The following is a 27,611-nucleotide window of genomic DNA, read 5'->3' on the forward strand; positions in this document are numbered from 1 at the left end:
GGCAACCCATTCCACTGCCTCAGCACCCTCACGATAAAGAACTTCTTCTTTATATCTACTCTAAACTTTTCCTGTTTAAGTTTCCACCCATTAGCCCTTGTCCTCCCGCTACAGTCCCTGATTAAGCTGATTTACCCCCTTTTCCACATTTTTCTTTCCTTGCTCTTATTTTCATTTTGATTATTACTTAACTTAGCAGAACTGCAGACCTACAGAATGTTTCAGAAACGTAGTCAAAGCCATGATCTATCCCAAAAAGCATTTGACCTTTTAGAAAAGATGAATGGCTAGGTGTGACAGAGGATTCTAGACAAGAGAAAGTAAAAAGACAAGAAATAGGTTTCAGATTATTATTAGAAAGAGATCTGCACAGGAAGACAAATGGGAGGAAAACATAGATTGATTCTCTCCGTTCCTGCTGACATCTCCCTCCTCTGCTCCTTACTAAAGAGCCATTTGGAAAAGTGGACTTTCAGTGAAGACTTTACTCTGTCATTGTCCCTTTCCTCCACATTTCTCAGAAATTTAGGCTTTCAGCAATTTACCAATTAAGGTATCACTCAGGCAAATCAGATTAAAACTGCTGGGACAACTTTGCACTCAGAGAAACAAGCATGTAAGCTATGCCACATTTCTGGGTGAACAAGTCCCCTTGTGACTTGCTCAGTAAAGACATAAATTGAATAGCTTTATTAAATCCAAACGTGCACTTGTGTTTTTAGGTGCTAACCTGTGTTTGATTCCTGGCAGTGGTCACAGTAAAGTTATGAACATCCCCATAATTAATTACTCACTCAAAAAAGTAGCAAATACAATACCCGAAAGAAGGTTGTGACAAAGTGGGCATCGGTCTCTTCTCCAAGTAACAAGAAACAGGACAGGAGGAAATGGCCTTAAGTTGCACCAAGGAAAAATTTCTTCACAAAAAGGGTTGTCAGGCATTGGAACAGGCTGCATGAAGAAGTGGTGGAGTCACTATCTCTGGAAGTATTTAAAAGATGTGTAGATGTGGCACTTGGGGATATGGTTTAGTTGTGGACCTGGCAGTGCTAGAGCAAGAGTTGGACTTGATCTTAAAGGTTTTTTCCAACCTAAATGATTTTATGATTCTAAAATAGTAAAGGAAAAGATGTGACAAAGCTTTAGTCTATCAATATCAGAAACTTTTTACTAGTGGAGGAGACTGTCAGAGGGAAGGCAAGCCCAAAGAGCTGGACCTCTGCAGAAGTCTCTTTTTAGATAGTCACTGGAGAATATTCCTTGACTTGTCCATCTCACCAACAACTGAAGGATTCCTATAATAATCTTATTCGACCAGGACAATGTAGAAGTGTTAAGTTTAAAGGGTTTTTGGAGGTTTTTAACTTTAAAGACTTAATATAAAAAGTTTTATTTCTCTTTGTTTCGTATAAGTCTTAGAAAAGACGAAGGGAATACAAGGCACAACCGGAAAGTGAATTAGATTTGGAAGGACCACTTAGCAATTTGTGGTATGGTTTAGTGACATGGTTTAGTGTATTTGTGACATACTTTAGTGTGAGGTGTCCCTGCTCATGGCAGGGGGTTGGAACTAGATGATCTTGAGGTCCCTTCCAACCCTAACTGTTCTATGATTCTATATACATACCTGCAGTCATCTTACCCCTTCACAAATTTGTGTGAGTGTCCTAAGAAATAACTGCTGGAGCTCTGGGAGAGTATCACACCACATTTTCTAAGTTTGGAAATGAGCATTAAGACTTAATTGAAAAAAATACTCACCCAGATTGCAGCAGTTTGAAGAAGTATACTAAAATAAAATCATTCTATGAAGACAATATGAAAATTAGAAAAGAAATACTAGACCCACAGCTATCAAACCACATACAAGATAAAAGAACTGCCATGGAACATAAGCTTACAGCAAGCAGAGAGATTTTTTTCCTAGCAGCCCGTTACAATTAACATAGCATAGCTTTCAACTGAAACAGAAGATACAGATCAGAAGAAACTACGACAGTTATTTCTCACAGAGGTTTTGCTATCAGGGGGTGTATGAGAAATTTTGGCACTACGCACAAAAGACTGCGCTGTCACTGTCTATTCTAAATTTTTCACGTGGATAAACTAGAGCCGTGGTTTGTAATACATTTTGTCTGTGCGAATTTAAGCTTTGCGGGTTTACCACCATTTCTTTCTTTTAGTTGTGGAAGCAAATGTCATGACAACTTTTTTTTTTCTATTTTCTGGGGTTACTTGTAGCTTGGTTTATGTCAGTCAGTTCCTTGAAGTTGGCTTAAATGCTGTTCCAGACAACTAAAGGACCAGCACAAGAGGTGTACGAAGACTATTCAGCAGACAGGAATAACATATGCCAGTAATGCTAAACAGGTCCTTTAACAAGATCATCTCCTGACAGTAGGTGGCATATACCAAACAAGAAACACTAAAAGCATGCATGTATTTCTCCAGTCTGTTTTCCATCTTTTTTCCATCTGTTACAGTCAAACAGATGCCAACAACAGTCCTCAAACCCAGGATTCTCCAGCTAAGAGCCAAGTTATCGATGAGAGATACTACCAGTGCATCAAGCCTGTGGATAGCAGCAGTGCTGTTTGAAACAACACATCCCACTAACCATCACCTCCCACCTTTTTGTGTCATGCGCCGTGGCTGCTTGTGCAGCAGCATAATGAAACAGACTGGGAGACTGATCTGGATTGGGGCAGGGAGGGTGGGAGAAGAAAGAACAAGAAAAGAAATCAGAAGGGAAAAGAAATCAGAAGCAAAAAGTAAACAGATTTCATGGACATCAGCTCCCAGAACACAGCAGTGTCAACGCAGTAGGTGTTAAGAATGGTGTAAGAATCCATAACTAATTAGTGTTCCTTAAGATTTCAATAATGCTTCAGAAAAACATACAAAATTACAGTCTTCTTATTTTGCAGGTATTCTACTTTCCTACCTATTGCTCTCCTGGACTCCAAAAGTACCTAGTTAAAGGATAAAAACCACATTAATTTTCCAAATTCTCACCCGGTCTTCATTTAACAAAACACTAACAAAATCCTGCCATTCTGATATTGTTTAAAATATCTTTCATGGAAATACTTAGTCCCTTTCCACTTTTGAGATAATAATAATTTCCCTTTCTTTTTCACTAAAGCCATCAGAACATCAATTAAGTATAAGATGCACACAATAAGTTATTTTTCCTGCGGTCATTTTAAATCATGGTAGATTGAGGAGGCGCTTGCAGATTACCCATACTTTGTAAAAGTATGCTGGATTTTATTATTTTCTTCGGGAAATAAAATCCAGAGTATGCAGCTCCTGAAACTATTACTTTTCAAATACTTCAATTGCAACACTTCCATGAGAGAGTTACATTTTGTAGCCAACACCAGGCTGGCATGGAGACTGCAGGATAATCTAAACCCATGGCTAAGAGAGGAACTGGGCCAGCAGCCACTGTTTAGGCCAACCTATGATTCTATGATCTTGCCTGGTTTCTATAGGACCTGGCTGTGTGCCCAGCACAGCTTCACCCTATAAAGGAGGCCCTGGAGAAGTAATACCATCTGAACTGCTTCCCCAGATGCCACTCTTCTCTTGGCGATTTTGGTATGAAGCTCCTAGGGACTGGAATTATGGCCAGTCTTTCTTTAAACTGTTCAAAACATTTTGCATTTGTATTATTCAGTTAGTGTGTAAGGGTTAAAGCAAGAGGGGAAATGACTAAAGTTCTCTGTAAGAAAAATCTTTGGTGCCCCCTTCTGATAAAATGTTTTTATCAACAGAAAAGCATTTGAAATCGAGGACTGTTTTCAGTGAGAAAAGCAGTTCAACACTTAAGATAGCTTCACATTTAAGTTAGTTAACTGAACAAAGCATTTCAAGAATTAATTTGTTTTCTTATTATCCGTTCTGTGTTGTATAATGTTCTCCCTGGACAACTCTATGACAACTATTTAAAATAAAGAAAAAGTCCAGAACATAAACAGTGCACCATTAAGCATTTCTGTTTCGAGCAGGAAACGGGACCCATTGTGCTCATTCACACTATGCCTATTTGGGATACAGAGTCTTGGTACAGTATCTTGTCAGAAACACTTCCAACAGCAAGGCATCCCAATAACGGTTTTTGCACACCACAGGTTAGACAATGGGAAAAGGATAAAGGAAAATTGAATCTGAGATTCCAGTATTTCATGAGAGTCCTTTTTGTGTATAAAGTTTTTCAAAAGATGGAAGAATGTTGCCAGCACAACTGAAATTCACACTTAAGAGCCAAAGATGTTGCCATTGCCACAATTTGTGCAGCATCTGGTTAATTGAAATGTACACCAGGAAAATGTGATGGATTCATACCAGAGGGAAACTTCATTTTGTATTGTGATGGTCTACATATACACTAGGCACTGAACTACCAAGTCCTGGCAGAGCAGAGCACTTCTAGAAACATGTTCTTCGGGCCCCAAATAATGCATTACCCCCAATTCAGTACTTGGGGAATGAGACAGGAGTCCTCCATTTCAGCAACAGCAGTCCTTTAGGATGATAATTAACATTTTTGCTGAAGTGGAAGACCACTGCACAACTACTAATTCTGCAATAACCTTGCTGCTCCAAATGATAACTTTTAGTAAGTGTTACTGTTTATCTAGGATACTATTGCTTCCCAGAAGTTATTATCCTTCTACTGCTTCAGCTGGTTCTAGTCATCACACAATGTTTAAACAGCTTACAGAAACAGGTTTTTCACTGTGATTCAGGACTGAAAGGAAGCAGCTGAGATGCAGGCACAGTTTCCACATCTGATTTGCCAGGGATTGGGGGGGAATTAAGACACAACCACCCTAAAGAACTGTTTTCAGAATGAGTTTGAGTGCAGAGGGGAAATTAGAGGGGCTTTTAATTCCTGAATTTCAGTCTCCAAGTCAGAAATCTATTTTTATATGAAGCATCTAATATTCAGTGTTTATGAGTTCATTTAGAATGCCAAGCCACACATAATTTTCAGATGAAGAGCTGGTTTTTTTACTACTCATCCATTAGCACCCAGCTCAATAAGGCCTCATGAGCATTTACACTTCTGACAAGTTTGGGCAGGTTCTAACACTGCACAGTGGTTTGTCAAATTAAAGAGGAAAAAATATCTTAAGTCTTTTTGTAATGAGAATTTCAACTAATCAGAGCTCAGAAAGTAAAAGCAAGCTTTGTTTTTGTTTAACTAAAAATAAACACATCATTCCCAAGAAACAGATTTTCTTTGGGCATCTGACAAGTGATAAAAGAATCTGCTAGATGTTTTGCATCAAAAATCATGTAAGAGTCACCACAAAGAATTTTCATTTATAAAAATATAATATAATCACACCAAATATTAAATCATTGCAACATTGAAGTAGAGAAAGAAGAAAGCCTGAAGCTTTGGAGCACAAAGTACAAGGCTACCCACTTAAGATTCAGTAAGAACTTATGGAAAAAATTAATATTTTCAAAATTTGTGAGAGAACAACATGGGAGTACTGCACCTAGTGACTAAACTGTGAGTGTGCAGAGGACAGAAAAGAAATGGCTAGTCTTTGTATGCATTGGTCAAATTATTTCTGCCACAGAAAAGAAAGCCCTAATGTTATTCAAGATCTTAAGGAGGCTTTACCTGGAATATTGGTTGCATTGACTCAAAGAACAGATTCCAATGGAAACAGTAAAGAGTCATTAAGACAGTACAAGAAACAAAGGTTGTATCTAAGAGATGAGACCAAGTTCAGAGTTTTTGTCAATGAAATAAAGAGTGAGGGGTTATTTATACCAATCAGTCATAATAACACTGTGGGAAAAAAAGTCTCAGTGGCAGAACGGAATAGCTACTTGAATCGCAACCCTTAAAAAAAGGCAACCAGTTGAGTGAACAGTAGAGCAAAAGGTCTCCAACATAAAGGTCATAAGACAGTATCATATCCCGTTTTAAGGCAGAATTTGATGAGTTGATTTAAGAGCTTGGTGCTAGACTCCAGAAATCCCTTTCCTAATCTGACAATGCTGTATTTCTTCATGTGCCTATGGAAGCAGAAAGGGAGTTACTTCTTTCATTAAAATTAATCTACATTGCCTATATTGCCTAAGGGATACTAATGAATAACCAGCATAGGGAAAATAATATGACAGGTGTTGATGAGCTCCTTAAATTAAGAAACAATAATTTTTTTAGCATTTTTAGCTAGCTAGTGATAGAACAAATGCTCTCTATCCTATTAACAATTCAAAAGATTTATAACAAATTTTTTTTGCCTAAGCTTTTCCATACTTATCACAAAGAAAAGAATGATCAGAGGCTTAAGTAATTTCAGTTTCCTTCTCACAAACCTTGAGGTTTATGGGTGCTGCTCCAAAAAATAAAGATTCATGAAGTACAATTCTTGCAGCAACATTTGTCAGGAGCAAAAGGTTACTTCTAAGATTTTTGTTCAGGAATTTGAACCCACAGGTCTGGCTCAAACCATCACCTCCAAAAAACAACATGCATTAACGCATTAACACATTCTCTGGGCATCCTCTGTAGGTAGTATCACTCCTCCTACCATAGATCATGCCTGTCTGAAGGGAAATAAGGGTTGCAAGAGTAGGACTTTCAGCAGCCAATAAACCAAATATTATTGTGAACATTTATTTTAATCTCATCATCCCCATCTTCCAGAGTGAAAGACAATTCACTCCTTCCTTTCCAACAATCTGTTGTCAATTGTAAGAAAAATTCTTGAGCTAGGGAATAGTGATGGTCAGAATATTTTTTGAAACTTTCCATCATTGTAATTTTTAGCTAAAGACCAATTTTGCATCCTTCTTACCTGTGCTAGCTGTAAGTATTAGTACCTGACCTTGAGTCTCTGGGAGTTAATTCAGCTCAGTAGAAAAAGATGCTGGACATTAATCCCTAGACCCCCTGACACTCATGCACTGTTAGGTTGGGGGGTTGGGGTGGGGAGAAGAGGGATGTTGCTCTTGGGTTTGACTTTGTGTTGTTGTTGTTCTGGGGTTTTTTAGGGGGTGGGGGTTGATTATTTGGTTTTGTTTGTTTGTTTTGAGGGGAGTGTGTTTGTTTTTTAACAAAGTAGGAGCCTATGTTCTCCTTTTATATTTATTTCAAGTCCAGACTGATACAGCTTAGTGGTATCTGATGGAGACTAATTGAGAGATATAGTATATAGAAAATGCCTATGAACAAGGATTCAAATGTTACTTAGACTCTCCTAACCCCAGAGCCTTCGTTTTTGTCACTAAGCAATCAAATATCAGGAAGGAATTCTGTTTCCTTTTGCCCAAACTATTAGAGGATATGAGATATCTATAACACAGCTTGTGCTCTATTAGATGTTATTCTTTCCTCACACATGAAGTATAGCACTGGATGACAGCAGAGAACTCATTTCACCTGAACACCAAAGCATAGTTACATTTGTGAGACCTAACTGAACGAGAGACATTTGACTCAAGAAAAGATTTTTGTGAGACAGATCTGGGGGGGTGGGGGGGGGGTAGTTTTAGAGATGCCAGAACAGGAGAAAAACTCATCAAATTTGTGAAATAGTATTCAAGATTTTTTCCTCTCAAGCTAGCCCTTGTTGGAGGGGCACTACAGATGTTCAAGATGCTACCTTTAAAAAACAATAATGCCCATACCAGAACCAATTTACACCCCTAACTTTCTCCCAAATCCTTCCCCTCAATTGTTTCTTCAGAATTGCTTCTATACAGACTCTTTTTTCAGTCTTCCAGTTTAAGTGCTACCAGTCTAACTCTAGACAAGTATAATGCAAAGGCTTAGCAAATACCAGTATGTATGGAATGAAAGTGTTGATAATTTTATTCATGCAATAAACAGGATTCTGGTAGATATATTGCACTGATCCCTTCTTTAATAATACCATGTTTGGTTAATAGATTTAGTACCAAAACTTCCATAAGCATCTTATTAACCATGTTATTTCTCCTCCTTTCAAATGCTATGTGGAGCTACTACCGCAGAAGTCAGGTATACAAAAAGTACTAACCAAATTACAAATCGCAACAGTTAGGGATAAGGAAGTTACATTTCTAGAACATCCTGAACTGAATTATATACGTTAATAAATATTAGAGGCAAATACACAGCTTATTGTGCTTAGCTGAAAGCTTTGTGGGGTTTTTTTAAGACTACTTTTTAAATGGCTCAGTGATAACGCTTACCTACACAGTAAAATCACATCATCACAAATATAACACATAGGACAAAAATCAGGAGTGTGAGGAAGAAACACCAGCTGACTACAAGTGTTCTGCAAGATGCTGGTGACAAATTAACTCCTTGAAAGGACAAGTAGGAGAAGTAAATTGATACTACCTCTTCATAGAACAGGGTACTGTATCCACTTCTGTCACTTGGATTTCGAGGAAAAAAAGAAAAAAAAAGTAAACAAAAAAACAGCTCAAATGATTTTTGTATTATAAGAGACAGACTGAGTTCTTTTACTGTAAAGGGTCAGCATATTCAGTTCAAGAGCAAAAGAATCAGTGAATTCCCTTAATTAAATCCTCAGATAGAGAAAGAATGATTTCTAGCGGTAGATAATCCTCTAATTCAAGCAGAAGTATGAAGATGATCCAGTATGTGGGAGCCAAAGTAAAGTCAGGCAAGGTATAAAACTAAGCTCAAAGCAACAAGGGTAATGCAACAGCATATTTACATATGTGAATATATACAGTATCACCTTAATTTTTCAAGTAAAGACAAAAACTCTGTAAAAAAAACAGTACAATGTAACATTCACATAGTACAGCTTGGTTTAGAAATTGCTATTCCTTTGACTTGCATTACAGAGGCTAAGAGAAAAACAAAGTAATAATTCTAATACAAAATTCAGACAACTAATATATTGCTTTTGAGGTATCACCATTTCTATAGGTAGTATTTTTTGCATATGTACCTAGTGCTCCACTTTATAACATTCACTGTAATTTAAAGTAAATAAATAAATTCTATTAAAAAGATTTATTTAAAAAAATAATTTTCTTTAATTTGTCATTAAGACAAAAATCACATTTTTAAACATCTATGAGGTGCTGGAAGCCAGATATTGAAGACTACATTCAAGATACTTTATTAAAATAATCCAGATATTAGCAAATGCCCAGATACTACACAAACAGGTAAAACATGACAAAAATGTTTTAAAATGTTCACTTTTTTCAGAAACAAAAATCTGCTAAATTGATTAAGATATATATATGAGAAGTTATCTTAACAAGTCAGCAAAAACACATTGAATGAGACTTTCAAAATGCATGTATTTAGGAATAATATGAACAAGATTAGGAATTTAGGAGAAGGGGGAAGGGAATTAAATGTATGGACTTACATGCCTTACAAATTTAGAGTCTTTTTAAATTTCTTTTGCTTTGGGCACTTCCTGGAGGAGCATCCTTTTTGTTCTGTTTTGCAGATAAACTATTACATTCTTTTGACCCATGGAATGCACACAAACATAAAATACAGAACTCAAATGCACATGTCTCTCTGCTACATAGTCCCCGTTTCTTTATCAATTGATATTTAGCAGGATATTGACATCTTGGACAAGGTTTTATAGCTTCATCAGTGCACAGAGTTTTAGCAACCTGTAGCAAGAGGAGGGAGACGAGAGCTACTTAGACCTTGTAAATGAAAAGCTTCTAAATACTGAAACTGAAGAATTTCTTAGCTACTTACTTTGATGTATTCTTCCTGTCTACTGCTTGAATGGGGAACAGAACTGCATCTCCTAGGTGTAACTTGAGTGTATGAAGGTGGTGTTTGAAAGACAGGAGTTCTGGCTTGAGCTTGAACAGGTCTTAGAGCAGATCTATTGAGGACATTAAGTCTTGTAGCAGCATCTTCAGCTTTCAATAAATATTCCTGTTAAAGTTCGTGAGGGGTAGGGGAAGGGGAACAAGCAGAAAGAATCAAAGAAAAAAAAACACAAAAGGAAATAAGGCTTTAGTTGAGATTTGCAGCTGGGTTTTGCCCCTTTTTTTGGTTTTCCCTCTGCAACAACACATTAGGAACTGAAATTAAGTACAATGCCTGTATTTCCATTAAATATTTATGTTTAGTAAGAGAACAAGAGACAGGAACTATTAAAAACAAAGTCCCATGAAGAGGGTAAAAAGCCAACTGTCTTTTAGCACTCTCTACCAGAAGTATTCATATTTTCAAATTTGGACACACCTCAACAGCAAGCATGGAAATAGCAAGTATAACTTTGTCACAATTAAAGCAAGGTTATACTGAAGTGTGTGCATACACACATGTGGAGGATCTGAAAAAAAAAAAAACAACCCACCCAAAACCCCCAAACATATATATATATATGCTATTAACGTGCTTGCTTTTCTAGATGCCCCTTAAAAAACTTCTACATGTCCTGATGTTTGCAAGTACACCATGAAGAAGCCTTGCCACAAGCAGTCCTGAAAATAAACATGAAGTAGTCTAGGGTGCCTCCTACAGCACAGAGTGAAATGGAAAATGAGGAACAGTATGGCACAAAGGTGTGAACACGGTTTCAGATCGAAAGCCAGAATCAGTTAAGGAAGAGATCCTACAGGATTCTCAAGAGGCATGGGGCAGGGCAGTGTCTTGCATAGCTGAAAGACTAGTACTCAAACTGTGGACAGTTGAAAAGCAACAAAAGCTATTACACTCTCCTACTAGAATCCTTCACATACTTATGTTGGAAATGTACCAGCTACCTTTCTGTAGCTTTACAATATGTTTCCTCTTTCCTCTGACCTTTCTTGGTTCACACTTGGCTGGGGGGGGGGGGAGGGGGAAAAAATTACCTTCAAGACCAACCTTACCCCAGCTTCTTCTTTCAGGTGTTTTATGTACAACTTTCTCCTCTTATCTGCACTTTTATCTTGTACAATGATTTCACGCCAGCTTTTGCTTACTTCCCAAATGCTGGAACAAATTAATGAAAACAGTTACCCACCTTCACATTTTTGCCAAGAAGTACAGAATTCACATTAGTAAGACTACCTTTAAAAGATTTTTGAATGATTCCATGTCCTATTGGTCATTATACAGACTACTGCTATATTCTAGTTCACCATATTGTTAGGAAATACAGCTGTTATATACTCTCACACAACACCGTATAGAATGCTAGAAGAGCCTAAAGAACAGTTGCAATATAAGTAACACAGAGCATCTTTGACTTACAAAATTAAATAAGTTCCTTCCTTCTACTTACCAAGTTTGTTTCTAAAGTAACATTTTCATGCATTAAATGTTACCAAAAAAAAAAAATCCATGCCTTTATACCTATTCTCCCATTCCCTCTAACTATGGCACACATGGCACTCTTGATTTCTTTGAAATAAGTGACAGCCTCTATTGGTTAGAAATTAATCTAGAACATTACTCAGGAAGCAAAATTCTTTGAGCATCTCTGTACTTAGAAATAGCTGAGGAAATGAAATACACAAGAAAAAAAATCTAGAAAATGTGTTTTGAATACTCTATGAGAAGAACTTCCTACCCAAATAAAATTTTAATGTATTTTACATTTTAAAAATGCTGTGATTTAGTTTTAAATTTACTAATTCCCATGCTTGGCTTTTCATTTGTTTTGGGTTTTAATTCCCCCCATACAATATATTTTTAAAACTCCACAGAAAGAGCCACTCAGTTAATGGCAACAAAACTTTTTAATTTCCTTAGAAACAAACAAAATCTATTGACACTATTCCAGAAGTTATTCTGATTTATTTGCAGAAACCCATATTTTCCTCTTTGGGGGAGGGGGTAGGAGGGAAGAAGGAAGAAGTAATACTTACCTGCATAGACTTTCCACTGTCAAAGCATCTAAAACTATGGCAAGAACATGTTTTAAATTTCTGTATTTTAACTCTGTTAAAATATCTAATTTTTCAAGGCCCATTTTCTTGCCAATAAGTCCAGCAAGAACATGTTCTATTGCAAATATTTCTGCTCCATCAATATTCTCCGATATTTGATTTTGGTCTGATCTTTGTTTTTGCAAGCAAATTTCATGAACTACTTTCAGAGCTGGAGTTCTTGAGAGATCTCCATGACTTACAACTACGTCTCCACTAGGCTGTTCTGAAACTAATGCATGGTCTTCACTGACAAAGTCGCTTTTTTCTGTTAACATACATGAAGTAGAAGGACTGCCATGACGATCTTCTGTTTCTGACTGTGAGCCCTGTTCCCGAAGAGTGGATAACCTTCTAACTCGTTCAAGTTTTCTTGTCTTTCTTTTACTATCCAGAATTTTGGAATCTTCTTTACGTTTTTGGGATAACTCTTGGAAAGATCCCTCATGATCAGACAATGAGTCTCCCGATTTGTCCAAATGAAGTGAATTATATCCACTATCCTCAGGTGTTGAAAGATCCGGGTAACTTGCCAGCTTAACAGGGGGAGAATTTATATCACATAGTTCAAAGTTAAAGTCCTCTACAGGACTGTTGATGGAAGTCAGAAACTTACCCTCATTGGCCTCAGGTAACACACTGTAAGTAGGAGTCCTAAGCAACCCATCAGTAACACTTATAAGGGCACTTTCATTGAATTCATTAGCATTGCTAACAATAACATCCTTACATTGAATTGGAGATAAACACTCCGGTTCTAGCAATATGGGATCCTTACATTTGGACTCATCTAGTGTAGAAGTTCTTTGTTGTGAAAAGGAAAGTCTCCTCTTTGAGCAATCAGGAATAGAGTCCTCAGTTTTTGAAGTACTACTTGTAAGACATTTGTAAACTTTATCTTTCAGAGAATCTGAAGCAGTTTGTGAAAGTTTTTCTTCAGAGCTCAAAACACAAGAGAGCATTTTCCCCAGGATGCTTCCTGAAGAATCAGCTTGTCTTTCACAGCATCCTACAGTTGTGTCAGCTGGAACAGCCTTAGATAAAAGCAGCCTCCTGCGTAGTGAGGAGCTTTTTCTACTCACTTTAGGAGTTTCAAAAAAATCTACACTTCTATTTGCTTCTTTTCTTTCTGATAAGGTGATAGAATTAATTTCATTTTCAATAGATGGTGACACAGGAAAAGGGACATTTGGACGAATGTGCTCAGAATGCTCTTGTAGCAATGATAAACTTGTTGCACTCAGCCCTTCTCTATGTTCTACATCAGGATCTTTCACCAGCTCATTACATTTGGTGTCCAAAAATAATGAAGTGTGACAAGTGTCTTTAAAACTGGAGTATTTCAAACTGCTGCTGGGAGATGTTAATCTATTTCTTTTAAGAACATTGAACATTATGGAACTACTGTCCGACATCTTCTGCTTGGTACTTTGACTTTGTAAATGAGGATACCAGTGTTACTTCTGAAACAAATGATAAAAGTAGTCACCAAATCACCCTCAGATTAGTGAGATACTTTGTAAATCTATCAAGCTAGCAACCATGACAAAAAGTATTTTCATTAGTCCTAGGTAGAAACAGTGTTTATAGTTGAACACAAAAGATAAATTACAATCAAGTAGATTGTTAGAATGACTAATTAAAATGCATAGTATACCAGCAGGCATATTAAAACATACATCCAGTTAGCCAATTGATCTGCCAATCCTCATCCAAGGAAAAACATTTCAAATAAATAACACAGCAACTAATCTCATCTGTGCTGAAACTGGTGACAAAACTCCCTCTCATTCCAACAGACCAAGATTCTTATTAGCACTGCGATACTGATACATCCAACCACCAACAGTTCAGTCCTTAAGAACTAGCAGGAGCTATTAAGAAGGTTTAGACAAATTTTCCTTGAGAAAAATGAGAGGATTAAGCATGAAGTCACAAGTCCACAAGTCTCTTATTTAGACCCCTACAGTCCCTGAGTGGAATAAAAGCTGACCTCTAGTTACAAAGGGAACAGTAGTGCATTCTTACCTGCATTTAAATGTTATCTTGCAAAGAAGCTCTCTGCTTTGCTCAGTTCTGTGTGTAAACTTCAGTGTTCTGAAGCTTTACACTTTAAAGAAACTGATGGGCTGGCTATACACATTCTCTCATCACACACACAGAAATAAAGTTTCCCTCAAACTTAGTCAGTATAAAAGCTTTTAAGAACTACTACATATTTTCCTAGAAAAAAGTTACAAGTGGCCTATGCATCCATTGAAATGAGAGATATAAGAATACAGCCTTATTTTTCGCCATTCATGCGCTAACCAGAGTGGCAATAGATCACTGCTTTCTGAACACAAGACACAGTAAAAGATGTTATGAATAAACAGTCTAAGGGCTGTTCTCACAGAAACCATAGCAGTTCACACCAACATTGAAAGACTTTCAGAATTTGAATCGGCACCTTTTACTGGGGTATGTTACTGGCCTCTAGAACTGGTATTCTGGAACATAAAGCATGGAAATAGTGGTAGAATTTTCAGAACAGACAAACACAGGAAACTTTAAAGATGGCTTAAACACCAAATACTAAGACATAGCTAATATTCCAAAAGTTCTGACTTAGTCAAGCCCCTAGACACCAACCACAAGCAGGGGGAACCCAAATTGCCAAGGGGTTAAGAGGGAACTATTCTTCGATGATCTTAGGTGATTTAATTAGCATTTTTTTGACCCATACTGAAGGCACTTTAGAAGATCATTGCAGTATAGAAAATGCTTTGTTTTGTTTTCTACTCTGAGGAGAGAGCAATGTATAGAAGCTCAAAAAGAACAGGACATTGAACAGCAAACAGAACTTGGCATAAAGGCCTACAGAATCATGCTGTATTGGTATGAAATCAAATAGATTTAAAGCAGCAATAACAACAAATCTACCCACATACTTGAGGAAAATTCTTCCAGAAAAGAAAGGTATGTAAAAATAATTCCAAGATGACAACAAACTTTGAAGTCTGGCCTTTTTATTTTCCCTCTCCCATTTACCTCTACAGGTACCTTATTTTTACATTTGTTCCATGTGAGAAATCACTTAAACTTATGAACAAGTTTGTTTATTGTTTCATCTGCCTCACTTTTCAACATTTTAGGCAATAGGCTGAAAATGCTGTGTTATGGACTAGAAAATAACTTTAAAATATAGGAAAAACATATGAAGAGTCTTTGTAGTTTGTTGCTGCTCTTCATATGATTATTTACGCTAAGAGCGGAGAACCACATCAGAACACCTCTTGTTTTCATAAAAGGAGGAAGACCTGTAAGAAACCTGTAGTAACAACAAGGCGTTATCATTGTGTAATCTGCAAGAATAGAGCTTTTAGTTTTCTATGCTGAATTTTGTGGAAATGAAGTAGTTTGCAAACGTTGTCAGGAGATATTACCTACCAAAACCACTGATAAATAGACCTTTAAACTTTGAGTGTTACTTAGAGTTGGCTATTCAAAATCTCAATGTGCCCATCCCCCACACACCCAAAATCACATACCACCGCTTACCTTTAGAAATATTAATATTTTCCTTAAACACAGTGAAATTAACCATACACTTAACAAAAGTGCACAGGCTTGCAGGTTTAGAAACTTAGTGTTCAGCCAAGATGCTGAAGAAACAACAAAATGAAAACCTCACTCTTCAAGTTTCATTCTCGGGCATTCCATGTGAGGAATCACTTAAACTTATGAACAACTGAAAGTAGAGGAATTTTAAAATATTACAGCATAAAAACTTAAGCAAACTTGTGCTTCAAATAACATAAAAATCATAGAAAAACAAGTTTTTTGCAGCTGTAGGGGAGAACAGAATAGCAGAGTTAAAGGAATGCTGATAATTCAAGCAGAAGCTAAAAATACGCTGTAAATACACCAGCGCCCAGCAGGAGGAGCCTGTAAGCTTATTAGATTGATTCTGAGAGAACAACTTTGAAACAATTTTAAGAAAGCTGCTGCAATACAGTAGTGAACAAAGTGCATTACACTTCTTTACAGCAAGCCCCGGTATACAGCTGAGGTTTGTATACACTTTCTTTCCTTGTACAAATGAAGATTTAGTTTAACAAAAAGTCTCATTTTACAAATACACTACAGAAGGGAAAGGCTTTCAGAGTTGCTGAACATCTCTCATCATGGAATGAGATGCTACTCACATTCATAAGAGATGTTTAATAAAACCTCTTATGACCTATCTAAATTATTAAACACTCAATTTTTTTATGAGGGGAATTTTTTTTCTACTAGATCCAATGCATCAAGCTCTTTTAATTTGATGATCTTGAGGTAATATCTGAAAGCGTTGTTAACATGGGCTTAGACATCATAAAACACATGTGCAGGGAAGACTGGTCACACAGGCAAGTCAGTTACAGAGGAAGGACTAAAATCCTTATCTTCTAGGTGTAGATTCTTGTGCTGTATGCATTTTTCACATCTATTACTAATTTTGTAGTTCTCAAATTGATCTACAAGTCAACTGCAACATTCCTGGCAGTTTACAGAAGAAAATATTTCATATTCAGAGTCCCAAACTAAATTAAGAACAGGAGTTTGGTATTTAGACAAGGAATAATTTCTGACAAGCTTAGTCTTACAGTGTCCTAAAGAGACAAAAATGTTGGTCATAAAAGGCAGTGATAAATGGTGCCCATAACTTAAACAGTTCCTAGGATGGAGCCACGCTTGTTCGCAACACTAATTTACATTCCCCAGTAACACACACTGAACACTGATGCTTTGAACTTTTCTGTCCTTGCCACCATTGTTAACCAAACAGATAAAGGCAAAGTTCCAGTGATACAAGACTTGTTTTCTCTGTTATTTAAACAGATACCATATCTGCAGTAAAATCATCTGAAGTCCCTGCTCTGTAAGAATCCATATATAAAAACAGGGAAGTCATGAATGCCTTCAAAAGTACTAATATTGAAGATGGTATAGCTAGTTCCTATCTGTAAGATGTGGGTCACTTACCCTAACTTGTGAAGCAACTCAAAATCTTCCAAAGGAAAGGTTCTGTAGTCAAAGTATTGTTTACCGCTACTGGTTACCTAAAGTGAGAAAGGATGTGGAAAGAAGAGAGAGAGGTGCAAGAGAAACATTACCTAGCTAAGACACAATTGTCAGTTCATCTATGCGTTTACTGCAATGTCTAATTACCCAGCGATGAAGGTAACGGCTACCTAGGGACCAACCCCCGAGGGTCCCTCAGGCACCTGGGATGCCGGACACAAGCAAAGCAACAGCTTTACTCCCTCATCTGGCAAACGGCTTGGCACAGGATACAGAGCCTAGAGGCCCCCTACCACCGGGTGCAGCTGAGCCGGCTGGCGGGACTCCCTGCGGGCTGAAAGCGAGGACCTGCAGGCTGGAGAGAACGGGGATCCTACCGCTCCAGCAGCTCGCCGCCCGGCTCTGGAGCCCGTTGCCCTTAGTGAGGAGCCGCTTCGCTTCTCTCCACCCACACCGGCTCCTCGCGTGCGGCCGCCGCCGCTTTCCCTCGCTTGGATTTGAACTACCCGCCGTACCAACCGCCCCACGCTGCCTCCCCCACCCCGTTCGTGCTGCGGCCCTCGGAACAGGCAGGGCAGGGTGGCGGGTTGAGGGCCTGAGCCTGGGGAGAGCGGCTCCACCGAACATGAAAGCCCACTCCTCCAAGATACGAAAAGGCTCGCCCTTCTCCTTACACTTTATACTTCAGCCCTGCGGCCCCCGCCTCACGCAGCCCACCATTAAAGGCACCCGCGAGTCGTTCCTCCCCGCGCCGTGCTTCTCCTCAGGTGCCTGGGGAGGGCGCGGTTTCCTCACCTCTGCGGGAATCTCCTCAGCTCCCTGCTGGGGCCGCCTGGGCTGATGGGGGGGGGGCTGCAGAGGCGCTGCTCGATCTCAGCCGGCCACAGGATTTCACACATAACGAGCTTTACACCACAACTTTTAAGGCTGAATTATAAGGGTGCTAATTAATGCGAGTAAATCAGTACGTTTGTACCCGACAGCCCAGAAACAAAGCAATCAGCGAGCGTTTGTCAAGCGCCATCTAAATAAACCGTCTGGTGGAAAACAGTGAGAAGCCGCTTAGGTTTTGCGTGGTTTTAGTTAGTCTGTATATTAAGAATTAAAAAAAAAAGGAATAAACAAACCCACGAGTACTTGGGTACCTGTTTTTTTGTGAGCTCGGTAAGGATAACGTGGGCTGGGCTGGGGGGGAAGCAGGAGCTTGCTACACAGGGGCATAAAGAAAACCCAATTAAATCACTGTAGTGTTCTCCTTCTGCTGCGGATTATTACCCTTCATCTCGCTAATATTACCCCGGGTTATCTCTAATTTTGTTGCTTCTTTCCCTCTTCACACTTCCAGTTTTCTCCCTCCACCAGGACAATGAAGGAGAGATATGAAATCGTCGTGTGCTACTCTAAAAGCAACACCTACATCTAAAGAAGCAAAGCAGAGGCTTTCCGAAGAAACGCCGAAATGAGGTACTGTCATCCCCAAATTTGCAGCGCTCCCCTCTGGCAACCTCTAGTCTCTGACAGCCGACCTGCCCGGCAGGCTCAGAGTGGCTTCAGGAAACACGGGCTTGAAAGTCAGGGTATCTGCTCTTTCCTTTTTAGAAGAAGAAACCGTTAGAAACTTTCCAGAATGTAGGACAAGTTTTCCAGAAGTGTCTTCTGTAGTATCGTCTATTTCACATGTATCAGAAGAAAACATGTTTCAAATAGTTGTATTTATTTATAAAATAAATGATTATTTTTTTCCCCTGTGAAATTGACAGCCTGCTAGCTCCTTAAAGCGGGTCAGTAGCTGCAAGTTCTGTCTCTTGTCATTCAAACCCGGATAGGCAAAAAAAAAAAAAAAAAAAAAAAAAGAGAGATGTAACAATTTGTAATTGCCGCATTTAATGCCACACACAGAGACATCGCGCTAAAAACAAAGCGCGATTTAACGAAAAGGGTCACACATCCACCAACCAACCAATCAGAAAAATCCAGACCTACACTACAAACCCCAAACCCCCAAAACTGAGAACATTGCTTTTAAACAAAACGAGGTAAGACAGCCTACAACATAAGCTGCGCTTGGCTCTGACCGCTTTTGCTTATCATCTAAAAGTACCCTGCACCTCCCCTCCTTGCCCGACAAGCCTTTCCTTATGCTTTCCTACCAATTCCTCAAGAGCTTTCTCACTTTCTGGGCCAGTGGAGGTCTCCCACACAGCCCCCAAGACTTTCTGCTCCTCAAAATCCAAGGAGCGTCCTTAGGGCGAGAGTTTATCCGCCCGTCAGACTGCTGACTGCCTTTAAAGCTCTCCTCTGAGGGAAGCGGGCTGTTTCAGAAACGACTGGAGGAACTGAACGTTTAAGATCTGGTAAAACATCCTGTTTTCCCCTAGGGAACAGTTAAAAGCTGCCAATAATCAAGCAATTATAAGATTCCTTCCCTAATACGGGAGGCAGCATCACAGAATTAACTTCTACTGACTTTTTCATGGTATGGCGTTATTGACAAGTTCTTTTAAAATTACCGGTTTGACAAACGCGTTTTAAAAGATAAAACGGGCGTGGTGAAGTAACAGTCTTTTTTTATTTGTTTATGAAATAGTAATTACTTCGCATGCATTTACCATGAAAGGAAGGGTTCAGGTTTCCCCCGTCTCTGCTTCACATCCCTTTATTCTACATATTTATTCAGAGCTGCCTAAAATCACTATTGTATTTTCATTACGTTTAACTTAAATAAAAAAATTAGGAAAACCACAACTATTTATTATTCGCTTCACTCAGGATTCAGGAGAAGAAATAATTAAATTAGGGACCTTTTTAAATTATGAAGTAATTTAAATTCGCATATTCTCAAAACAGTATTTGTTAAGCTTTTTTTTTTTCCAGGAATAAAGCAAAGATGGGTTATTCTGCTAAATGCCCAGCAAGGATTCCAAATCTGCAGGGCCAGTGACGCTGAGCTAGGGACCGAGAGCGCAATCGGTGTCATTCCAAGTCTGGTCTGTGCTATTCCAGTTCGGGAATCACCGACGTTTGAACTTCTTTTATAGTAACTCACACTTAAAATGTGTTGTATCGCGGCTTGTAAATTTGGATTAATACGAGTACCTATGATACTGCCCACAAGCTTAAAATATTTTTATAAGGGCATGTAGTGATAAGACAAAGGGGAATGGCATTCATCTATAGTAGTGTAGATTTAGATTAGACATTGGGACGAATTTATTTACTCTGAGGGCGGTGAGGCACTGGCACAGGTTGCCCAGAGAAGCTGTGGCCGCGCCATCCCTGGAAGTGTTCAAGGCCACACTGGACGCAGCTTTCAGCAACCTGGTCTGGAGGAAGGTGTCTCTGGCCCTGGCAGGGGTTGGAACTGGATGAGGTTTACATTCCCTTTCAACCCAAACGGTTCTGAGGTTCTATGAATACCAAGATGCTGTTTTTATCCAAGTGTCTTGGATAGAACTGAAGACCCGGAGGCGGGCGCCCGGGCGTGTTAAAGCCCCGCGGCTGCCCGACCCGCGCACGCACAGCCAGTCGGGCACCGCCGCACCGAAAAGCCGGGTGCGCTGGATCTTGTCGCGCTACCCCTGCACCGCCCGCTTCCCACACCGGCGATACGATTCAGCCGAAAGCTTGAACATGTAACAAATGCCACCCAATATTCTGCGCTTTCCTCACAAGCGGTTAACGCCCCCGGTCGTTATAAAAGCATTTATTACTTTCTTGGCTTCACTACCAAAAGGGGAGGAGACTGAAGGTGTCGGGATCAGCCGGCCGGACAGGGACTCCCGCCGCTGCCCCGGCCGCGCGCACCCCGGCTCTGGCGGCCGGTACCAGAGCAGCACGCCCTGGTGTGCAGGGCGGCACCGGCGCACGGTGTGTCGTCATCAGCCCGCGCCGTGGGCGCAGCGAGGTGGGTGGAGTCGTTGTGCAGGCGAGTGGCGGTCGGTGTTTTGCTTGGGGCTTTTGGGATTCTCCCTTCGGAGCCGGTGGTCTCTTTCGGAGCGGGAGCGGGGAGGTGGAGAGACCGTGACGAGGAGGGAAAGGCCTGGCCTAGCCTCGGCCTTGGCTCCTGTCTAAAAGCCCCCCGGTGGGTGGGTAGGGGGTCTCCGGTGCGGAATTGGGGCGGGCTGGGGTGCCTGCAGTTGAGGAAGGCCGGCTGGCTGTCCCCCTCCGTGGGTGCTACGGGACGTGAAGTAGTAGGTTTGTCTCTCTCAGGTACGTAATAGCTCGGCCGGCTTCCCGCGTCTTGACGGTAGATGGCGGCTGCGCCCGGGTGCGTCGCTGTGTGCCTTTTCCCTGTGGCACCTCGGCAGCGCTTGTAGTTGCAGCGTACGTGGAGGCCGGTCAATCCATGGCGCCTCACTGCAAAATACATAGCTGTAGTCTTCAGTATCAGTATTATTTTGCTGCGTGAGCATCACTCAGTGTGCCACTGCAGCTGTGGTCCCTCCGTTGTTCAGCTGTCTGGCTTGGAAATTGCTCAAATGCTAATGAATTACTATAGTATATCTTACTATCATGTATTATTGCTATAATTATCGCTATAATATTATCTTACTATAATGTACTGACACAAAAAGGCTGTAACACCTGTGGATCAAGATGCCACTGTGGTTAAGGTAGAGCAAAACCTTACTTGAAAGCTATAGAGTTTAATGAATTATCTCCAGTTCTCTCAAATGGAGTGGCATAATGGGATTTTAAAAAGGTGATTTGTTAGGTGCTGACTAGACTCTTAAACAGGATGAACTGCTTCTGTCAAGCCTATCATTCTGTTTTCAAGACCCTAGCTCAAACAAACTGTGAAGATAGGGAAATAATCCTTGCTGTAATATTAAGCAAAAGCAACCAAGAGTCATGCTTATAAAGAAGCATTATGAATGCGATTCACTGGCATAATGGTTAGGAATCCTTGTCTCCTCTGTCGAGCAGAACAGTGACATAGAAAACAGCTACCTAAGAAGATGAAAAAAACATGTACAAAGAGATATATCCTAGTCTAGTCTTGAATTGTGTGGAAAAAAAGTGTTGATTATCTGTTAGTAGTTACAGTAGCAACCTTGAAACTTACGGTTGCAGCCATATTTCTGTGTTAGAATAGGATTACTTAAAGCTTGGTAGCATGTTTTTGGAGAATATGTAGCTATTTAGTCTGATACTGGAAGGAATGCTTGTCTTTAAATAAATCCAAACAATCAAAAATGTCATAGGGCATTAAGAAGTGTTTGAAGAGTAGCACTGCATTACCAAACTCTTGGTGATTGTGCACACCTATGTTAGGATTCTGAGGGTGGAATTTCTTCTCTCTGTCCCTCCCCCCCCCTTTTTTTTATTCCTTTTACTCTTCTACCTACAGTCTGTTCCAAGGATTTATAATTCCTTAAATCTATGAAAAGGTAGATTAGGTTAGCTAGTGTTGTATCAGAGGGGGAAGGGGAAAATGCAAGGCTTATCTTGTTTTATGATAACACTGTTGATAATAATGTTACATAAGAAATAATTTTTTTTTATTTTCTGGTAGGGTATTGGCAGGAGGTAGGAATAGAATATTAATTGGGCTTTAATGTTTAGAATCTCGTTAAATAGAAAATGTCATGCTGTCTATTCTGGAGTCCTCAGTGCAGGAAAGTCATGGACCTGTTGGAGAGGGTCCAGAGGAGGCCACAGAAGTAATCAGGGGGATGGCGTGCCTCTGCTATGAGGAAAGGCTGAGAAAGTTGTGCTTGTTCAGCCTGGAGAAGACTCTGGGGAGACCTTATTGCAGGCTTTCAGTTCTTAAAAGGGTTTTATAAGAAAGATGAGACATTTTAGCAGGGCCTGTTGCTATAGGATGAGGGGTGATGGGTTTAAACTGAAAGAAGGGAGATTCAGGCTGGACATGAAGAAAAATTTTCACAATGAGGGTGGTAAAATACTGGCACAGGTTGTCCAGAGAGGTGGTGGATGTACTGTCCCTGGAGACATTCAAGGCCAGGCTGGTTGTGGTTCTGAGCAACTTGATCTAATTGGAGGTGTCCCTGTTCATTGCAGGGGGGTTGGACTGGATGATCTTTGAAGGTCCCTTCCAACCAAACTATTGCGTGATTCTATGATCTTTGGAGATTTTCTATACCAGATTAGTAAAGCTCTGAGAAACCTGATGTTACTTTGGTTTTGGGAAGCTGAGCTTTAGACTGAGATATTGAAATGCCTTGAAAAAGTAATTAAAAAAATACTCAATGTGCATGTGTGTTTTGTTTAGACCATGGATTCACAGAAGGATGTTCAGCCTCCAAAGCAGCAGCCGATGATTTACATTTGTGGAGGTAAAGAAAAAACATCAATTTTTTTACTTGTTACTGGAGATTCGGTGTTTTAATAACGAAGAATGCCTAATCGTTATACTGAAGAGTGCATAAATATGAATAGTGTGGATTCTGGTGTTCTTTAAAGTTTTACACACTGATGGTACCACATACATGGGGTGTATTTGGATAGCAATGTGGAAGTAATTCATGAGAGCTTGTGGAGATTGCTGTGTGGTGGTCATCCACCTCCAGAGGACACTTTCTCCAAGTGTCTGCTTGTGGTGCAGACAGTGGACCTTCTGTTTAGTGCACTTCAAGAGTTTTTTGAAAGTGCTATGTGATTACTCAGCTTTTCTTGAAGTGCAGTAGTCAAATTCTCTCTTATCTATACATAAGCCAACAACTTAAGAATTGGTGATTTTGAGCCATCACTTTGGGAATACCTGAAGTATTCTGTCTTTAAGAAAATAAACTTGGGGGTTTGGGAGAATGAGCTGAAGATTTCATTATTAGGCAGTCTAATTGTATCAAGAGCAGAATATATTCTGTACAGTAGCAATCTGGTGATTTTTAGCAAGCTCCTCTTTGATCTTAATAGAACTGAAGATTGTTAATTTCTTTTTTTATGCAGTATCTTGATAACCATTCAGCTCTTGCTACAAATTCACTGCAACTGGTTTTTGTTACATTTGCCGCAAATAGGAATTTGACTGTTACGATGTTTGAAAGTTGATGGTTTTGTTTACCCACTCCCTTTATCTTCCTCCATTATGTCAGAATGTCATACAGAAAATGAAATAAAGGCAAGAGATCCCATCAGATGCAGAGAATGTGGCTACAGAATAATGTACAAGAAAAGGACAAAAAGATGTATCCTTTTACACATGCACTTGACAGCATTTGGGAAGCTGTGGATGGAGACAAGGTATATATAAGGGAAACAGAATGGAAGATTTGAGTAATGATGTAAGAATCTTTCAAGGCCAGAAATCAGTATAGTAGAGCAAAATACTGTAGGGAAATCTCTGCAGTGTGATTGGGCACCTTGTACTATTTCCTGGCACTTTCTCTCTTTTTGACATTTTCTATGCAAAATATAAGCTATGGTAGTATGCTGGGTGGTGTACTATGGATTGTTGGTATTATTCAGCCTTTTAAGAAAAGAAAGATGATGTGGAGTTAATTAAAGATGAGTTTTGAAATGCTTTTAGGTAGTTACTTGTGATTTTAGGTTTAGACAGTCTTCTTCCCCGCCATCTTTTTTTTTTCAACCACAACGTGGTTTTTTTCTTTAACTGCACTATTCCAGTGGTGGTTTTTGATGCCCGGTGATGTCTGCTGAGGATACAATGATGTCATGAGGCAGTTTAATCTTTCTGATAACTTTGCTTTGTAAATTCACTCATGTACAAATGCGCACTGTTATTTGTGTGTTGAGATTGAAATATTAAAGCTTACTGTTATACTAAATTATGTCTATATTGTCTTCCAGCAATAGATTTCTAAACTTGTCCTTTAAATTGTAGTTGGAGTATGCAGTGGTTGTTTTAAGTTCAGTGGTATTGTGTTCTTTTTGAGTTAACCTCGTTTTCATTACTCTCATCTAAACTTTATTTGCATTTTAACTTCTGTTACATAGTCTCTGGACTCCTATGGACTCCATAAAATAACAGTGGTTTGGGTAAATTCGAATGAAAATAAACAGGTTACACAAGGCTAGGCCTGAAACGCAAATCTCCATTTCAAAAGAGCAAATCTCAAAGGACTCAAGAGCACCCAATTCAGGCACCTGTTTGTAAAGGAAGTGTCAAAAAAATAATCTCTCAGAAAAGAAGAGAGGAGGCAAGGTAAACATCAGGAACAATGTGTAAACAGGAATTCCCAGTGTGCTTCTTGTCTTGGTTGTGCTCAAGGAAAGAATTAGATCTGTGCTATAATTTGGGTAGTCTCCCAAACGAAAAATAGCATCTCGTTTTGCTTCTCTGGTGGCTCCTCAGGGGTCCGTAATAAAAACATCAGAGTGGTTTTGTATTGATGAGCCAGTACTTTTTTTTTCACCTGTTTGGAGTGTGTGTTAAGATAGTTTATCTCTTATCAACATAGTGAGGTACCCTTGTGCCAGACTGCATGGCCGTGTAGTGGCTCATAAATGAACTGCAGTGGGTCATTTCAGCTGATAAAAAAGCATTCTTGAGATTATATTTTGGAGCTGTTTGATAAAGATTGCCTTAGGAATCTTATCTCATTTTAGCTGTAAATACATTTATCTCATTTCTTGGAAGCCAGATACACTTCAGTGTAAATGCGTGAGAATATAGCAATTTTACCACACTGTTGTAATCGATTTGTGCTCCCTACTGACGCACGCAGTGTGCAGTGTGTGCCTGCACAAGAGCAACGAGGGCTCGAAGGCTTCTGAGAGCTGCCCGCTGAGGAGAGGGCAGTCTTCATGCCGCGAGCGGCCTCGTGGCACGAAGACACTGGCGCTGCGGGGCTGTGGGCAGAGATGAGCATCTGCTGCCATCAGGAAGTGGCGCCGGCGTGCTTCACAGAGCAGTTGAGAGGGGATTGGTTGTTCTAAGCTAAATAAAATACACTGAACACAAACCGGGCTGTAGTTTTAATAACACATAACCTAAATGCTGTGTTTCTGCCCCGTCACCCCGGCAGCACGCTGTGGAGGGCGAGCAACGCCCCCGCCGCCACTCTCCTTAGCCCTAGCGTTTCGCCCCCGCCCCTCAGGCTCCGCTACACACGGCTCAGCAGCGCATGCGTGGCAGGAGGCGGGTGTCCGTCGGCTGAGGCGCGGTCTAGGTTGCGTTCGTCTCCCGGCGGCAGCGTGGCACCGCGGCACCAGGCAGGTGAGTGCGGGTGTGCGCTGCGCCGGTGTCGCCGCTGGAGCTCAGCGGGGCTGTGCGGAAGCCTAGCAAGGCGGTCACCGAGGGGGCAGCTGCGCTGCTCTGCCGTCGTCCTGCGCCCGTCCGTGCGTTCCGCCGGCCGCCATGTTGTGCGTAGCAACAGTTGCTAGGGACCGGCTGGCCGCGCTGTGGTGCGAGCGGAGCCGGCAGTGCCGGCTATAAGGTAAATTCCTGACGCCGGGGTGAGGACGGTACTGTCATAGCCGCGGAGCAGGGCTCGCGGTGCGGCTGCGGGGAGCTGCCCGCAGGCGAGGAGCGCGCTGGGCTGCGGCGGTGCCGCCTGGCCCGAGAGCTGCTCCGGACATACTGACACGGGAGAAAGTGCTGCGGTGTGTGATGAGTGCCTTTCCTGCTTTTCACTCCTACTGTTTCCTGTACTGTTCTGTTTCTCCTCTACTGAAACCGCACATTGTCAGAATCCTGTCTTCATGCAATACCTAGTTACGACCAGTTACAATTGAGTATTGCTTAAATAATAAACTTTTTTTTTTTGTGCAACTAAAAATTAATGTGTGTAATCATGTTACTTTAATTGAGTTTATATTCATACGTTGCTATTATTGTGTACTAGCTAGCTGCCCTTGTTAAAATAACTTACCACTTTAAGCACTATATAACATGGGGAGTTAAAAAAAAGAAGGTCTGCTTCACAGAGCTTGGAATCAACATAGAAGAAGATGCAGATAAGCAGTTCAAAGGTACAGGGACACAGGAAGTGTCCCATTTGAAAACCTCATTTTATCAGTTAGAGACTTACTGGAAAAGATTTAGATTAGTAAACTAAGATAATCAGAGGTCCAGAAAATGCAGTTAGTGAAGAAAGACAATTGGTTTTATTTTGGCTAAAGAGAAGGCAAAAGTTATCATTCCATTAGATGCACTGAGTTGATTAACACCTTGCCTCTGAAAAAAAGTGCAGGGTACTGCACCATCAACACCACACTTGCTTAAAATAGATAATACCATATTGTGTTTAAAGAATAATGGAGAATCTAGTAGGCAAAAATTGATATCTTTAAGCACTCTTTCTGACATGTTCTGCCTAGCAGAATCAGTAGACTTGTCCATATTCTTTTTTCCAAAGCATATCTCATAACTGTACTTCTGTAAGCAAACCTCTGTGAAAACCAGTTTTTGTGCTCAGGTCTTAAAATTTGGATTTTTTCTTTTGTGGCAATAGTACTGCTTGCATAACAGAGTAGTACTTCTGAGCATGAGTGCGGTTATTTCTTAAGTTATCATTGCTTTAAAATATAACTAAGTGCCTACAGAATCGCTACATTTGTTCCCTTTTAATATTTAGTTATGGCTGATGAGTCACTACCATTTTTTATGGACCAAGGAACCACTAAAACATTTCAAATACCCATTGGTCACTTGGACTACAAGTTCATTGAAAAATGCACAGATGTTAAACACCTGGAAAAGATTCTCAGGATATTAAGGTAAACATTATATTTTCTTA

At 40.1% G+C, this 27,611-nt stretch overlaps 3 protein-coding genes across 8 annotated transcripts in view; 2 read left to right on the forward strand and 1 right to left on the reverse strand.

Moving 5' to 3' along the window:
• Positions 1–7,826: 7,826 nt before the first annotated feature.
• Positions 7,827–17,867, reverse strand: FBXO43 (F-box protein 43). 4 transcript variants are annotated; one of them, XM_065669423.1, is made up of 6 exons: positions 17,743–17,867; positions 16,909–16,985; positions 11,842–13,364; positions 10,861–10,963; positions 9,731–9,916; positions 7,827–9,639 (listed from the first exon to the last, which is right to left on the reverse strand). In XM_065669423.1, the coding sequence occupies exons 3-6, from the start codon at positions 13,314–13,316 to the stop codon at positions 9,394–9,396; spliced, it is 2,010 nt and encodes a 669-aa protein (XP_065525495.1). In that variant the 5' UTR covers positions 13,317–13,364; positions 16,909–16,985; positions 17,743–17,867; the 3' UTR covers positions 7,827–9,393. The 4 variants fall into 4 exon arrangements, with proteins under 4 accessions (XP_065525495.1, XP_065525496.1, XP_065525494.1 ...); XM_065669424.1 differs by lacking the exon at positions 17,743–17,867 and adding an exon at positions 17,622–17,698; XM_065669422.1 differs by lacking the exon at positions 17,743–17,867 and adding an exon at positions 17,325–17,578.
• Positions 17,868–20,720: 2,853 nt separating this feature from the next.
• Positions 20,721–24,698, forward strand: POLR2K (RNA polymerase II, I and III subunit K). Of its 3 annotated transcripts, none has more exons than XM_065669428.1 (4): positions 20,721–20,872; positions 23,183–23,246; positions 24,006–24,098; positions 24,538–24,698. In XM_065669428.1, the coding sequence occupies exons 2-4, from the start codon at positions 23,186–23,188 to the stop codon at positions 24,558–24,560; spliced, it is 177 nt and encodes a 58-aa protein (XP_065525500.1). In that variant the 5' UTR covers positions 20,721–20,872; positions 23,183–23,185; the 3' UTR covers positions 24,561–24,698. The 3 variants fall into 3 exon arrangements, with proteins under 3 accessions (XP_065525500.1, XP_065525499.1, XP_065525497.1); XM_065669427.1 differs by having other exon boundaries at positions 20,785–20,851; XM_065669425.1 differs by lacking the exon at positions 20,721–20,872 and adding an exon at positions 20,916–21,156.
• A 1,313-nt stretch (positions 24,699–26,011) lies between these two features.
• SPAG1 (sperm associated antigen 1) overlaps positions 26,012–27,611 on the forward strand; it is a 35,301-nt gene continuing 33,701 nt past the window's right edge. The window contains exons 1-2 of the mRNA XM_065668697.1: positions 26,012–26,089; positions 27,450–27,591. Of these exons, the coding sequence (XP_065524769.1) occupies positions 27,452–27,591 (140 nt within the window). The 5' untranslated portion in view covers positions 26,012–26,089; positions 27,450–27,451. The remainder of the gene's footprint in view (positions 26,090–27,449; positions 27,592–27,611) is intronic.

Source organism: Lathamus discolor, chromosome 2 (genome assembly GCF_037157495.1).
Source record: "Lathamus discolor isolate bLatDis1 chromosome 2, bLatDis1.hap1, whole genome shotgun sequence".
NCBI lineage: Eukaryota > Metazoa > Chordata > Aves > Psittaciformes > Psittacidae > Lathamus > Lathamus discolor.